Source organism: Fragaria vesca, linkage group LG1 (genome assembly GCF_000184155.1).
Source record: "Fragaria vesca subsp. vesca linkage group LG1, FraVesHawaii_1.0, whole genome shotgun sequence".
Taxonomy (NCBI): Eukaryota; Viridiplantae; Streptophyta; class Magnoliopsida; order Rosales; family Rosaceae; genus Fragaria; species Fragaria vesca.
This window is the reverse complement of record NC_020491.1, coordinates 5,252,094-5,267,140: the sequence shown is the minus strand read 5'-3', so window position 1 is coordinate 5,267,140 and position 15,047 is coordinate 5,252,094. Positions and strand designations below refer to the sequence as shown.

Here is a 15,047-nt window from a genome sequence, read left to right as displayed (position 1 = left end):
ATCGTCCAGCAGGGATGAGAGCCCTCACGATTCGTGCCCCTGTGACAAAAGATTAGCTTAAATAAATCTAATACGAATGAAGTGTAATACGACGTCGTCTTCACGAGTCGACGTGACCAAAACGCGAAATCAGCCGTCAACCATAGCCTGATTGTGCCCAACACCCCCAATCAAGCTGCCACGTGGAAATTCATTACTCCAATCAACCGCCAACGTAGAGAGAGAAACAAACTCAGAAAAAGCAAAAGAGCAGCTTCCATTCTCCTCCTTCCAACCCAACACGGCTAAGCAATAATTCCCAATCCCAATCCCCACTCCAATTCTCCCCAAAATTAAACCGAACCGGCGAACAAGCCCAATTCATTTTCCCCAGATCCTTATCCCTCTCTTCTCCTCCCAAACCCTAAATCCGATCCCTTTTCCTCAAACCTCGCCGTAAATTCCCAGGTACGAACATACACGCGCCCAATCACCGATCGTATCTTGTTGATTTCAATCGTTACGATACTGTTCGATCTTGATTTCGCCGGAATTGGTTTCCGGATTAGCGTTTCTGCGCACGTTGACGTATTTTTTGTTTTGTGTGTGTGTGTGTGTTTGCAGAAAGATAGAGAGGGATCGATAATCGGAGATAAGCAACCATGTTTACCAGGATTTTTGGGAAACCGAAAACGGAAACCAGCGCTCTGACCACCTTAGACAAGTTAAATGAGGTACGATCACCTCTTGTTCATCGATTTCGGCTTTTCGATACCGAGTGTGTGTAGTTTTGATGAGTTTGTTGATGCTATTGGATTGTTGATGCGATCGGATTATGTAATTTGAGTGAACTATTGATGTTGAGTGGTTTCGTGCCGATTTTCGGAATGAATGCCATTAGTTAGTTGTGAAGATAGGCAGCTATTGTGTGTTATGGTTGAATTTGTTATGCGCGCCTGTACTTTCGGAGTTGCTGATTTTGTAGAAACGAATTGTGATTTATGTGGTTTTGTACTTGTGCAGACGCTTGAAATGCTTGAGAAGAAGGAGAAGGTACTACAGAAGAAGGCTGCCGCAGAAGTTGAGAGGGCCAAGGAATTCACTAGAGCAAAGAATAAACGATGTAAGGACGCTGCGTAATCTTCTTTTTTGTTCTCTTTTTCTTAGGTTGTACACATAGGTTTGAGGATGATCATATATCTGGTGTAATGTGGCCATTCTATGGCGATGTTATGCTTATTCATGCTACAATGTCTTTTTTGCTTCTACTGTTTTCTAGTTTTTTTTTCTAAATTCTAAGAATTGTTACTTCTGTTATAAAGCATATATTTACTACAGCAACTTGCGTTGAGTAATGAACTTCTTCGGAGTTCTTTTTATGTTTTTAGTCTTGAATACTGTTTTTCACAACTGAAATAAAAAAAATTAAGCACTGGAGACCATCTTCTGATGTTATCTTGTTTGTGGCCTGAAAGTAACGCTATGTTCATGAATGATCATGTAGAAGGATTCTAGACTTTGATTTGGAGTTTAAACCTGATCTCTAACTTCTCAAATTTTTGTATTCTTTGACTGATATAATTTGCTCTTCTATTTACAGCTGCTATTCAATGTTTGAAGAGGAAGAAGCTGTATGAACAGCAAATAGAGCAGCTTGGAAACTTCCAACTGCGAATCCACGATCAGGTGATGTTGGAAATTGGATCTATAATTTCTTATGGTTGAAACTGTATGACATTTATATGATTTGGACTTTTGGATTTTGATTGATGGAATGTTGCTTTATTAACATATTGATTTTGCAGATGATAATGCTAGAAGGGGCGAAAGCCACTACAGAAACTGTAGATGCCTTGAGAACTGGAGCAGCTGCCATGAAGGCAATGCAGAAAGCAACGTATGTATCATTTTTCATTTTGTTTATTTTATCATATTTGCACATACAAGATGTGGCTCTGATATTATGCTTAACTTCTCACTTTCAAATGTACTCTTTCAAATTCTTATAGCTGGCGATAAAACCTAACGTGTGATCTGCATTACATGAGATATGAACATGAAAATAGTCTTATTACATATGTAAATTGAAGCGCAAAAAGCCTGCTAATCACATTAATCTCTTTTGTTTTTCCTGATTTGGTAATCGTATTTACACCATCACCCAGTTAGGATTTGAGAATTACAGGTTTTACTGACAACCAAACTGGGTTACTTATATGCAGGAACATAGATGACGTGGACAAGACCATGGATGAGATAAATGAACAGACTGAGAACATGAAACAGATCCAGGAAGCTCTGTCAACTCCAATTGGTTCAGCAGCTGATTTTGATGAGGTTTGTATTATCTTAGCCTTCCTTATATCTATGAATGATCAGGCCTTTTTAGGACACATTGTTTTGTTCCGATGTATGTATCCAATAAGTAGCTCTACAGTAGTTGAGACAATTTTTACCGTTACAGGATGAATTGGAAGCAGAACTTGAAGAGCTGGAAGGTGCTGAGTTGGAAGAACAACTTCTTCAGCCTGCAACTCAAGCTCCTGCAGCTCCAGTGCAGGTCCCAGCAGGAAGGCAACCAGCACGTCCTCTTCCCCAGAAGCGCACTGCCGAAGAAGATGAACTGGCTGCTCTGCAGGCTGAGATGGCACTATAAGCAGGTCCATTCCTCAGTCTTATCATGAACTTTCCACATCCATGTATTATTGAGATTTTCACGCTTACACAGTTCATCTTCTTTTGTTTCAAGTAAAAGAGTTGATTTTGTTTAGGATTATGCAGGTACATCTTCCGCAGAATGGAATCGAAAGAATCTATGTAAAGAATTGGTCTGATTTTATAATGGAGATATCTGCTCCTCTCGCGCATCCATATTGCTTTGTGGCTTCATTATTAAACAGATTGTATATAAAGGTGGGCATAAATTCACACAATGCCCCCTTTGAAACTTGTGTTCTGCGTTTCCGAGTCTTCTCCTTCCTTTTTCCTCTTACCTCAACATTTCTCTTGGAACATATGTTCAATGTTCTGTCAAGCATTAATGAATAGCTATTTTGTGATATAACCAAGTCTTATAGATCTAAATTTCTTATTGATCTTTGAGTTCAACATCAAGAAGACTCCATTCTTGTTTTCTTGCTGTTGCCACTTTCCACTTTGAGTTTTGGTGACCTGGTGACCCAAGTCAATAATGAGAAGAAAAAGATGCTTATAATTCACCATCACCTTGGGTTGGTAAAGGAACAGGCTTTCAATTCATAGTAGCTGATGGCTTTCAATTCATAGTAGCTGATGCCTACACATTAGCTATGCATTATTTAACGGAACTCTTTCTAGAAGAATTCCCATCTTAAGAGAGCATCTTGCTTTGTTGAACCTGTACTTTTTTCTAAAAGTTCCATCTCAAGGGCATCTCTTTCTTTACGTCTTCTTTCAAGAATCATCTGGTTCTGTTTTCACCTTTCCGGTGACCAGTTTGATGATGATAAGACGGTCGATTTGAACTCCATGGCCAGGCCACATCTGCCAGTTTTATTGATAACGTAATCCGAGATGTTCAAATGCAAGAGGAAAACATTCATTCATAGTTGCCTAAAGTGGCAGTGACAAACACGTTTGGTTAGCTGGGAAGAGGATGCCCGCACGTTGTTAGTCTGGTTTTTGGTTATTTTTGGTGACATTGATGCATATTAGTACGTTATGCAGAAATGAATAATATTATTCTTTTAATTTAGAAAGAATGGGAACTGATAAATGGTAACAACAAATCAACAAGAATTACATAGCTAGCCACAGCAAGCGTAGCTAGCATGAATGAACAATCTCCTATACTTCCATTCTCTAAAAGAAGCTCCATCAGTGAATGATATAGGTGAGAAACAGAGCAAACGCCATCAGCGCATACGCGATTCCTTGATCAACTGCTACCCCTGCAAAGCATATGCACCACATCAATATCAAACGCATAATCAGTGTTTACTTTCTCTAGCAGCTAGAGAGTGACATGCTATTAACAGATGTTGTAATTCAGACTTCAGAGAGAACGAAAGAGAAAGAGAAACGAACCATCACTCGTGGGGGCGGGAGCCGGTGCGAGGCTTTGAGCATTGATGGAAGGTAGAAGAAGAGAAACGATAACTGCAGCAAGAATAGCCATGACAAAAAAGCTAAGTCTGAGCATCTCCATTCTTGATTCTATATATGACACGAAGAGGAAGCAAGTTTTCGCTTTCTTCTTCTTCTTCTTCGACACAAGGACTCTACGAAAATGTGGATGGCTGCAACTCTAGACCCTCTCGAATTTATAAGGAGAAAGACTGATGGAGGAAGACAAGGGACACGACCACAGCAAGCCCTGGAAGAGCCACTCTGGCCTATAATTAGCACTAAATGCTAATTAACAAGGAAAGTTTACAACCTACGGTAGTGATTGGTGCCAAGTTTACGGCTGAGATCAAGTGCACGTTAAAACTCCAGGTATTGTCGAGCTGTTTAATTAAGCTGGACCTCAACAAATGAATTGGTAACCCTCACATGGAACAATCCTCATTCCTAGTTGTATAACCGCAGTCGCATATATTCTCTATTATTTTTGGATTTTAAACTTCAAAAAAAAATTGATTGAACAGTTGGTGTGGTATACATAAATAAAAAGACAGAAGAATATAACTGACACAAATCACATATCCAACAGCTAAAAGTTGGAATAAACAGATTTCAAAAGCTTACCCTCTTCATAATAGAAGGTTCTAAACTTTTGAATCCCTGTAATATGACGCATACACAATAGAATATGTTCAAATCCATCTGTAAACCAACAGTTCAGAAATTTTCCATCTTTAAATCCTTGGATGATCCTACTAAGCATTCAAATATGCGGCTTTCTTACAAAAACGGTTTCATAAGCATAACCGGTACAGCAGCATTTGAGTGCAAACTTGGAATTAGACTACAAACAACGGTAGAAGTTCTGCGTTTCTCTTAAGTTTTACATCCTAAAGAGTGCTTAAGCGATAATATATAACACGTAAGATTGGCTCTCTCAGCATCTAATCACCAACTGAGCTCAGTGGAACGGGTGACATCTCCAGATAGTCAAAGTCTTCTGTTATTCCAACCTGCATTCGAGATTAGAAAGCAATGTCTTAGAGGAAAGAGAGAAAACAGGAAACTAGACGAAGAGAGTCAATTGGGGCATGTGCTTTCAGTTGACAATACAAATTTACTTTACCTCCTTGTACATATGTTCAAGCTGCTCTTTGGCCGACTGGAAGTTATTTGAGCACCATTGGCGCACTGTGAAGACGTTGTCTGCAAAGTTACATTGTCGGTCAAGACTTCAGAATACCACCAAGAGTACCAAGTCTCTGGATTAAAATCTGTGACCCAAAATATATGTGAAGTTGTCAAGGTCATACCTGTCCATCGATTAGCTGCTGCATGGGCAACTTCAATGGCATTCTCTGCCAACAAAATTATAACACGGTCAGTGACTCCCAGTAGCTATAACACTGAAAGTTGTTAGATGTTAAGAGAGTGATCCGTGACGAATATCGTTGAAGGAATCAAAAGTAATCCTTACTCATTGCTTCCAAGGCAGCTGGATCATTATCTGCATACTGCCCCAACTCTTCCTGAAAATTACAACAGACTCCAGTCACCAAATTGATCGAATTATTCATATAACTCAATGCATCCCAAAGTTCAGAAATGTCTCCAAACCTTCAGCTTGTTGTACTGTTGCTCAATCTCTTTAAGCTCAGCTAAGGCCTCCTCTCGCTCATCCTGGCAAACACTTGAGAGTTATATCCATGATAGCCACACAAAACCAGTCTTACAATGCAAAGTATGGTACAATCTTTCAAAAGAGATACAGCTTAGAACAACTCACAGATTCTTCTCTTCCCTTCTTCAGCTCATTACACTGTTCAACAAGTTCTACATGCCGCTTCTTACTGCTTTGCAGCTCAGATTCAAGTCTGCTATAAACAGTCCTTAGCTGCCCAAAAACACAACACATTAGCCTAAATAAACTTGTACAATCATAAGCACAATTCTAAGTCTTAACCTATACTATTAATATTGAAATCCAAGCCTTTCAAGTCCACCTGATTTCCAGCCGAGCTAGGGAGACTCCAAAAATACACCTGAAACGTTAAAATCATACACATTACAAAGCGCCGAGATAAACAAAACAATCATAAATCTACAATTTCTTCAAACTAAACAAGCTCACAAATTCGCGCAGCGTGTAAGCATCTACTTACAGAGGTTCCAATCTTGTCCTTGAAAACAAGATCATCATCCACCAAACTCTGGATCACATCCTTCACAGACTGAGATATAACACCTTTCTTCGGCCCCGATTTCTCGAGCTCCTTCAGCTAAAACCAACACACAGTCACACAATGATGAGATCCAAAAACAAATTTCGCAAAACAAACACAACTGAAACCACAGAAACTTGACACAAAATAATCGTGAATTTGAATCGTCGAAACACTCACAAGAAAGAAATCCTGAGAATCGTAGAAGATCTGGAGCATCTTCTCGCGCTTCTCCTCCAACGAAAGCCCTCTCTTCTTCGACTGAACATCAATCAAAATCCGCGAGTAAATTCACCAGAAATTTCAGAAAATTTAGTTTCTGTTTGCGAAAAAAGCTCAATTTCAAATGGAATTAGGAATCAAACAGATCCATGTTGTTTGGGGCATTTCGTCAGTAACCTAATATGCGTAATCAGAGGTACGAACTGAGAGAGAGATCTAAGCCTAGTACAGCGGAATCGAAATCAAAAGAGAATTAGGGTTTGTAGAGAGAGAGAGAGAGAGAATTACCATGGAAGCGAGCTGGATGCAGAAGACGACTCTGGGGACTTGTTGAAGAAGCCTTGAAGGCTCTAGAACCAGTAGGCGGGAAATATTTATATCATTTCGAAACTGGCCGCGTTTATGTGCCGCAGCAATTACTGCGATGCCCCTTGTTTTCACTCTCGTATTTGCTTCTCGTTGAACGACTCGCTGTTTTGGTTAAACGACATGACGTTCTTGAGAACAGTCTTGTTTTACTTGTTTTTGCCAATAAGAATAGTGTTTTCTTACCATGTTTTGGGTTTACTCAATCTCAGTGAGTTACAGTGTTCGTGAAAATGTCTCGAACAAGTTGTGAAAAGAGACCTAACATAACCGGAGACGCGCTTAATTGTTATAAAAGTTGATTTCATTCAAGATTTTGTATCAGCATTTGCATGTTATGGTATTGTCCAACATCTTGGGTTAACAGTAGCCTTGACATCTAGGGGGGTTCTAATCAAGTTATTTTCATTCTGATTTCATCTAATTGATCCTGATAAAACAAGGAAAATCTGAATAACATACAAGTTTATTGATAGATCAACAGAAACCAATCTGTCACAAAGACAAGTAGAGACTGATGCAGGGCATAAACTGAAAGTTTCTGTCTTACAGCTAGATCAGGGTTAAAAACACTTGAGAGCGGAGATCTCAAGGGAAAAACAAGCAATAACATAGAGGTTCTTGCGGTGTTAAAGTAGGAACGATTTGATTGAGTTCTAGGGCAAAACGTCCCAAAGAAACTATGTATAATTTTATTCAAAATAACAAAGCTGACTTACAAGACTCCACAAAGCTATATATATAGGTAATAGCAAACCCTAATAAAAAATAGGAACCTAAAAAGACTTAGGAAAATAATAAAACATAATAAAGAAAATAATAAAAGATAATAAACCAAGAAAAACAAAAGGTAAAGACCACCCCAAAAACAACAAATTAAAGAATTCAATCAATTCATATCACAACCCCAACACAAACAATTAGATGTCTCTCCTATTACTCACTACAACTGTTCAGCACTCATAAATCACAAAAACAAACAATTTAGACACTCATAAATCACAAACTCTCAAGTAATCCAAGTAAAAGCAATAACAGAAAAGGCAGAGACACCCCACAATCAACAGAGTACCCCATTCGAATTACAACCAATACAAACAATAAGATGTCTATACACAATCAAAGGTACAATCATCAAAAACCAAATTCAAAAGTATAAATCCTACACACAATAAGATGTCTTTCCTATTACTACAACTAGTTCCGCACTCAGAAATCACAAAAACTCTTAAGACACTTGGCTTATTTTCTTTTTCCCTTTTCCTTCTGAGTCTGCTTTTGTCTCTGGACACACTCTGAATCAACTTTTTCAGCCGGTAGCATATAACAACTTTCTAATACATGAACAATTTCTCCCCTCTCATTTAGCTTTTTCCCTTACCCTTCTTCCCTTACCCTTCTGAGTCTGCTTTTGTCTCTGGACACACTCTAAATCAACTTTTTTGCCGGTATGAAGAATTTCTCCCATTTAAGCTTCTTCAAGTGATGATTCAAACTTTCATGAGCCAACGGCAAACTTTCAAACTTCTTTCTGATATTGATTCTTTATTCGACGGAACAGGCCCGTTCGAATAGATTCCTACCAGACTCATTTGTTTATACAAAGAGATGACTGTCGAGGATCATCGATGTGTTGCGCCGGAGGATCATGCTTGGTGAATCAAGAAGAATTGAGCAAGAAGAATTGAGCTTTCTTGATGCAAGAAACAGAACCAAACCATTTCAACATCGTCGCATTCTTCTCTCAATACACCCATCATCACAGGAAATCCTACAAAAAACAAAAATCTCAAACACTGCAAGCTCGAAACGAAAAAAAATCGCAAACAACTACATCAAAATGACCACTAGCACTCACCCATTGCTCCAAACACCAGCTGAGCACCAGAGCTTTCAGCCACAACAGACTGAAGCTCCACCATAGCCAGTCCTCCTGTCCTCTGCCAGCTTCCCATTGCTTATACAGTCCAGCAATCGCTCAACATAACTGCCAAACCAATCCACACCACATTCAATCACACACTATTCCGAGACCGAAACTACGCATTCTACTGCAATTATTATGAAAGTGATAATCAAAGTTTACTTACCTATCTTCATTTGAAGACGAAGATTTCTCATTGCCGAAAACCAGGCCTACAACCCCCTTGTAGCTATTCACCAAATCCATCTCTCAATTTCTCCCTGAAACCCTAAAAACAGCAAAATTAAAACGTACAATCTCAAATTCAATACAAATTGGAAGCAGAGAAGTTCACTTGCCTGAGAAGTTAGGAGGATCGTTAAAGCTCGAACACTATGGGGAAGATGGAGATTCAGTAACCGATCCAATCTCCAGAGAGATTCAGAGTTGAAATTGGGGATCGTTTTTTCAATTTTGTATAAATAATTGCGACCAAAACACAGAGCGCTTTCGTTTTAAGACACACACTGTGATGGTATCGTCATCCATCAAGGAAGGAAACGAAAGTAAATTGCAGAAATTAAAAGGAAATAATAGATCTTACATCGGAGGCTGAATGCCTTATATAGTTCTCTTTAAAGCCAAACCTAGATACCCGTTTACAGTACGACCCGACCCGAGTCCAATAATCAGCACATTTAGGTAAATTACCACAGCAGCCCAAGATAAAATACGTTTACAGCATAATAGTCCTAACTCCTAAGTCTTAAGAGCATTTTCAACAGTATTGTTAAATTAAATTTTTTTTTTGAAATTTATCAACTTTTTGGATGAATATGAGCTTCAACAATATACTTAAATGGTTGTTAAATTTAAAGATTGTTAAACAAAATTTATAAATTTGTCAATTGAGCCATGATTTGCTAAAGGAATACATATATTTTCCCTCCTTTTTTTCTCCACGTGTCAGTTTATAATTCGTTAAAAATATTATTTAATTACATATAACAATAACTACTGGAACCAAATTCTTATATCAATAGTTAAATCTCATAATTATTGCTAAATTTAACTATTGTTATAACATAAAAAATAGAGAGAATAGTTAGAGAGCGAGAGACAAACAGGAGTCCCCTTGTCTATTAGTCAGCGAGCCCTTCGCTGTCGTCAGACGAGCTTTAGATCATTGTGGAAAGGGAGTGCAGCCGGGCTCTCGGTCGAAGTTTCCTTTCGTATCGGGGGTTTCGCGGCTACGAGTTGTGAACCAAGGGTTAGGAAACACATGGCGACGGCTAGGTTTTGGCTCTATCCTCTCTCGACAAGGCAGCGTGGTGTATTGATGGCGCGGCAAGGTTGTTGGGTGTGCCAGCAATTGCGGCATGGCTGGACCCATGGTTTGGGTTGTGCCCTTCTGCATGGTTGCTGCATCGAGGTCGTGGTGGTGTGACCTAGGGAGGGACATAGTGCCGACTCAGACGAAAGGACGACGACCGTACATGGAGGATGGTGGTCCGACGCATCTGGAGAGACAGGGAGGAGCTTGCTTGGTTGGCGGCTGTGAATTTCTCCATCCCTTGGTCTAGGGTTTTGGGTTGGGCCTGGGCTCACTTGTTGGGCATGGGCTCACTTGTTGGGCCTGGGCCAGCCTGGCCTTATTTTATTTTTAGCTTTTATTGGTCTAGGTTTTCTTGAAGTAGTTTTTGGGTCTGGTTTTCAGATCTCAAATAAGTCCTTAATCTATCGAGTTTGTTGGTTAGATGTCATGGTTTCTAATAGGTACTTGAATTCGGGTAGCTGGTTCGTTGTTACAAGAACCCAGATTTCAGCCGGTCTTTGGCCGTGCATTTTATCAGCCTGTGTTGAATATGCCGGGAGATCCTGGGATGGCCCACCCAATGGTATTCTGTTGTGGTCAAATCATGTCCCAGTAATTGCTACCTATGTTGGTCAAGTTAACTCGGACGGCTGCCCATTTCGGTTTCTATTAGATCCATTGACATGTCAGTCTCTCCTCTTCAAAGTGAGGACAAGTAGTTTGAGGCTAGAGTTATTTGCTCGTAGTTGTAATTCCTTGTTGGGTGCTGTGATTGTATTGTAATTGCAGTTTATTGAATGAAATTTTCTTTAATAAAAAAAAATTTTAACTATTGTTTTAGTTACACTGCTGGAGATGCTCTAACACACTGACAATCTGAGCCTCAACGTGTAAAAACTCACCTGGTGATGCCGATGCCTGGTTTCCTGACCCGACCCGACAGATATTGGGCCTTTTGAATCAGAAGTGCAGCTACCCGACAGATATTATCTTATCAGAAAACCTATCATAAAATATTCATTTTTCACATATGTATATAGGACTTCTTATTATTATGTTAAGGGCTTAGCCCAATCTTATAGTAAGAACTCAAGGCCCCTAAGTAGATAGTTATCGAAATAGTTATTCTCTATTTATAGGTTTAATAGAGATATTGTAAACTTCTCTATTAAGGGCTTAGCCCAATCTTGAATGAATTTCACCAAGATAGTAACCAGAAAACAATATGTCGTTAGGCGAAAATGGCATGTTGAAGGCTAGTTCTTAGGATGGTAAGTCTTAGTCTTATTAAGTAAGATTAAAAAAAAATGGAGTAGGACTAAACTGTATAATTGAAATGTTTGAGGACTGAATTGTTTAAAGAAAAATTGTCATGTAGTGTTTTGTATTTCTCCTAAATTGTAAAGATTGCAAGGTAAAGGTTGTTGTTGTGACAGCTTGCTTGAAAGCCAGGGCAGGGCATTAGAATGACAATATCCTCCCGAGTATAATTTTGTGAGCTAAATTGATCGACATTTATTAGTGTAGGCCCAATCCCCAATACTTGAACCAGTTGTGTAGGAAAAAAAAAAAATAGGAATAGTAATGGTAGCTAGATCTATATGAGAATACAAAGACTAGGAATTCCAAGTAGCTTGGCAAATATGGCAAACCAGAAGAGCTTCATGCGGTTCATCTTCATTATTTTGTTCAGCTCTGGGATTGAGCCTTCAATGACGAAAGAGGTAATACGAGTACCGGTAGGAGTTGTTCTTAAATTGAATTCACCGGTTGGAGCTATGGCAGAGAATTGCATGGCCATGGCACTTGATGATTTTTATACGAAGCAAGCTCATTATCAAACAAGGCTTTTCCTTCTCACCAGGGATTCAAAGAATGACGTTGTTTCGGCAGCACTCGAAGGTAATATATACACAAAACCTCTATTCTATGGAGCTATAAATTTTTGGGTCACACACACGAGCCATTTATTATCTATGTGTTAATCTAGTAATCTCTCTGTTTTTTATTTTTAATTTACAAGAACACGATCATCAAAATCAAAATTGAACGTGAAAAAAATAATAATCTAAATCACAAACCTTCGGGTCACACATATATATATATATAGGTAATTTTAAAAAAAAAAAAAGAAAAAGATAGAATAAATGGAATACAGTTTTTATTATCAAATCAACAACTCAAACGTAACGCCTAGTACCATTTGGTCTAGTGGCATCACCCCTCTGTATGTGGGAGGTTATAAGTTCGACTCACAACAAACTTGTTGTAGCATTTCAGTTGTTTGCTTGATTAAAAAAAAAAAAAACAACAACAACAACTCAAACTATTCTTCAATGTGTCCTAACTAGGCTTTAGGCATGGATAAAGGTGTGCCCAATTCAAGGAAATTCAGTGCTTCCAGTGGTTGGAAGCGGAGCGGCCGTGTGATCCAACAAGTATCTCGCAAAGAAGATTGGTTGGTCGCTTGGTCTCGATCGTGGCCATAATCCGTGTTATCAAGTGACGAGATTATAGCCATGAATCGGTGGTCGACTTTTGGGTTGGACCATCTTTGCGCACAGTCAATAGGTCTAATTGGGCTAGGGCTTTGTGTCGAATGTTGTTTGTTTTATTCTAGTTTAATCCTTATCAATTTATGGTAAGGTCTTGGTTGTCCCAGTTTCATCTTATGATTTAAGTTTTTTTTTTTTTTTTCGTTTATAATTAAATCAATGCACTATTGTCATTGGTGCAGTTATTCTAGTCATACAACAATTACGTTGGGTCTTTATTTTTTGATAGTCGTATGTTTCTTAAATAAATGAGCTAAACTTGTTCACAATAGGGATGTTTGTCAGTTTATTCAGTACGTTGTAGCTCAGTCCATAAGTGCTTAGTACAAAACGAAAGTTGTTCTACATGTCTTTTGGTGATGGATAGTGTATCGAATATCTATTAATTAAAAAAAAAAAAAGAATGAAAAATCGGTGATCACCTCATATTACATTTCACTACAATGATAATAACATAGGCAGCAATTGAGTTCTCTACTAGACGACAAGATTTGCTGTTGTGGCAAGAAGTTAGGTACTTTGGGTCTTTGTCCTTTGATAGACGTAAGTATCATGAATAAGTGAGCTAAACTTGTTTACAATGAGGTTGTCAATGTATTCGGTACGTAGTTTGGTTCATATAGTGCATGGTACAAAACAAAAGTGATAGTGTAACGAAATATCTATTATTAAAAAAAAAAATTAAGAATCAGTTATTACCTCATATTAAGTTTATTTTTTATCAAATAACTAACGCACTTTACGTGTATATGTCAGTGAGGTTTGAACGTATGACCTCAAAGTTTGAGGTTATACTCCTTAATCAATCAATATCACGACTCACCGACAATGATATATAATAACATAGGTATATGTAGGAAAATAATAAATAAAAAATTAAATAATTATGCACCATAAAAGTTTAGAGGAAGGTTTTGCTTTCTTAAAGCTGGTGTTGAATATTCATCTTTTTTCCAATGGGTTTACAGCTAATTTTATCATCTCTTTCTCCAACCTGTTGAGACTGCAGCGCTGCACTTGATAAACAAAGAAAATGTGACTGCCATTATCGGACCTCAAAGTTCAGCAGAAGCAAAGTTTGTGATAGAGCTAGGCAGAACGAAGCATGTTCCCATAATTTCCTTTTCTGCCACAAGTCCATCCCTTTCTCCATCCCATAACCCATTTTTCATTCGGTCGGCTTTCAATGACTATGCTCAAGTAAAAGCCATAGCTGCCATTGTTGGAGCTTATAGTTGGTTGGAAGTTGTTCTCATCTATGAAGACACGGAGTACGGAAACAGCTTAGTTCCATATTTGGTAGATGCTTTCCAACAAGTTGGCGCTCGAGTACCTAATAGAAGTGTCATTCCCCTTCATTCTAATGACACAGAAATTCTGAAGGAGCTTGACCACTTGAAATCAACTCGAGCAAGAATATTTGTGGTGCATATGACTGCTTCCCTAGGATCCAGATTCTTCTTCTTAGCAAGTCAGTCAGGGATGATGACCAAAGGGTATGGATGGATTGTTACAGAAGGGTTGTCGACTTTATTATATCCTGTGGGTTCAAAAGCCATGCAGTCGATGAAAGGTGTACTGGGAGTAAGGCCATATATACCAATGTCAAAAGAAGTTGAAGACTTTGTGTTGAGAATGAAAAGATTCAGGTTCAGAAATCCGAGCAATATTAATGGTGTAAACCTCTTTGGATTGTGGGCATATGATACAGTTTGGGCATTAGCAATGGCAGTGGAGAAAGTTGGAATAGCAAATTATAGTTTTACGACGCAAAATGTTAGCACAAGCAAAGTTGATCTTACAAGTTTGGGAACTGGTGACATGGGTCAACATCTTCTTGAAGCTATCCTAGATTCAAAATTTGAAAGCCTCATCAGTGGGAATTTTCGGTTGGTTAAGGGAGAGTTGGAAGCTTCAACCTTTGAGGTATTTAATGTGAATGGTGAAAAAGAAAGAATAATTGGATATTGGAACCAAAAGAAAGGACTTACCCGAAAGCTGAATGGAGCAGCACAGTTGGATGGAAGGAAGACAATCAAGACACCAATCTGGCCCGGGGACACTACAAAGACACCTCCAACAAAGAAATTGAGAATTGGAGTTCCCGTGAAACATGGTTTTAATGAATTCTTAAAAGTCGACGAAAAGAACAACAAAATATCAGGATTCTCTTATGATATCTTCATTGCTGTAGTAAAACAACTGCCATTTCCCATTCGATATGAGTTTTCTACCTTCGATGGCACTTATGATGATCTTCTTTATCAAATTCATCTTCAGGCAAGTTTTATTACAAAGTATCGAATACGTACATGCATGCATGTCTACCACTCATGCATATATACTCCTTCATTTTCGATTAAAGTCTCTTATTATTGTTT

General features: G+C 38.5%; 5 protein-coding genes across 6 annotated transcripts in view; 2 read left to right on the top strand and 3 right to left on the bottom strand.

The window, feature by feature from the left end:
• Nucleotides 1-261: 261 nt before the first annotated feature.
• On the top strand, nucleotides 262-3,069 carry LOC101305876 (vacuolar protein sorting-associated protein 32 homolog 2-like). The gene is made up of 8 exons (XM_004287459.1): nucleotides 262-447; nucleotides 604-713; nucleotides 1,003-1,102; nucleotides 1,580-1,665; nucleotides 1,785-1,876; nucleotides 2,202-2,316; nucleotides 2,444-2,639; nucleotides 2,761-3,069. Exons 2-7 carry the CDS (start codon nucleotides 642-644, stop codon nucleotides 2,633-2,635), a joined length of 657 nt encoding a protein of 218 aa, XP_004287507.1. The 5' UTR covers nucleotides 262-447; nucleotides 604-641; the 3' UTR covers nucleotides 2,636-2,639; nucleotides 2,761-3,069.
• Nucleotides 3,070-3,673: 604 nt separating this feature from the next.
• LOC101305588 (arabinogalactan peptide 20-like) lies at nucleotides 3,674-4,522 on the bottom strand. The gene is made up of 2 exons (XM_004287458.1): nucleotides 4,045-4,522; nucleotides 3,674-3,908 (listed from the first exon to the last, which is right to left on the bottom strand). Exons 1-2 carry the CDS (start codon nucleotides 4,163-4,165, stop codon nucleotides 3,835-3,837), a joined length of 195 nt encoding a protein of 64 aa, XP_004287506.1. The 5' UTR covers nucleotides 4,166-4,522; the 3' UTR covers nucleotides 3,674-3,834.
• A 279-nt stretch (nucleotides 4,523-4,801) lies between these two features.
• LOC101305296 (meiotic nuclear division protein 1 homolog) lies at nucleotides 4,802-6,930 on the bottom strand. The gene is made up of 10 exons (XM_004287457.1): nucleotides 6,816-6,930; nucleotides 6,486-6,566; nucleotides 6,246-6,362; nucleotides 6,087-6,125; nucleotides 5,870-5,977; nucleotides 5,701-5,763; nucleotides 5,561-5,612; nucleotides 5,397-5,441; nucleotides 5,210-5,289; nucleotides 4,802-5,096 (listed from the first exon to the last, which is right to left on the bottom strand). Exons 1-10 carry the CDS (start codon nucleotides 6,816-6,818, stop codon nucleotides 5,028-5,030), a joined length of 657 nt encoding a protein of 218 aa, XP_004287505.1. The 5' UTR covers nucleotides 6,819-6,930; the 3' UTR covers nucleotides 4,802-5,027.
• A 1,239-nt stretch (nucleotides 6,931-8,169) lies between these two features.
• LOC101304905 (golgin candidate 6-like) lies at nucleotides 8,170-9,287 on the bottom strand. Of its 2 annotated transcripts, XR_183689.1 has the most exons (4): nucleotides 9,156-9,287; nucleotides 8,984-9,085; nucleotides 8,752-8,880; nucleotides 8,170-8,664 (listed from the first exon to the last, which is right to left on the bottom strand). XR_183689.1 is itself a non-coding variant. In XM_004287456.1 (3 exons), exons 2-3 carry the CDS (start codon nucleotides 8,846-8,848, stop codon nucleotides 8,540-8,542), a joined length of 222 nt encoding a protein of 73 aa, XP_004287504.1. In that variant the 5' UTR covers nucleotides 8,849-8,880; nucleotides 8,984-9,197; the 3' UTR covers nucleotides 8,170-8,539. The 2 variants fall into 2 exon arrangements, 1 of the variants encoding a protein (XP_004287504.1); XM_004287456.1 differs by having other exon boundaries at nucleotides 8,984-9,197.
• A 2,467-nt stretch (nucleotides 9,288-11,754) lies between these two features.
• The window catches only part of LOC101310265 (glutamate receptor 2.8-like), a 4,719-nt gene continuing 1,426 nt past the window's right edge, over nucleotides 11,755-15,047 (top strand). The window contains exons 1-2 of the mRNA XM_004288860.1: nucleotides 11,755-12,013; nucleotides 13,676-14,946. Coding sequence (XP_004288908.1) covers nucleotides 11,755-12,013; nucleotides 13,676-14,946 — 1,530 coding nt within the window. The remainder of the gene's footprint in view (nucleotides 12,014-13,675; nucleotides 14,947-15,047) is intronic.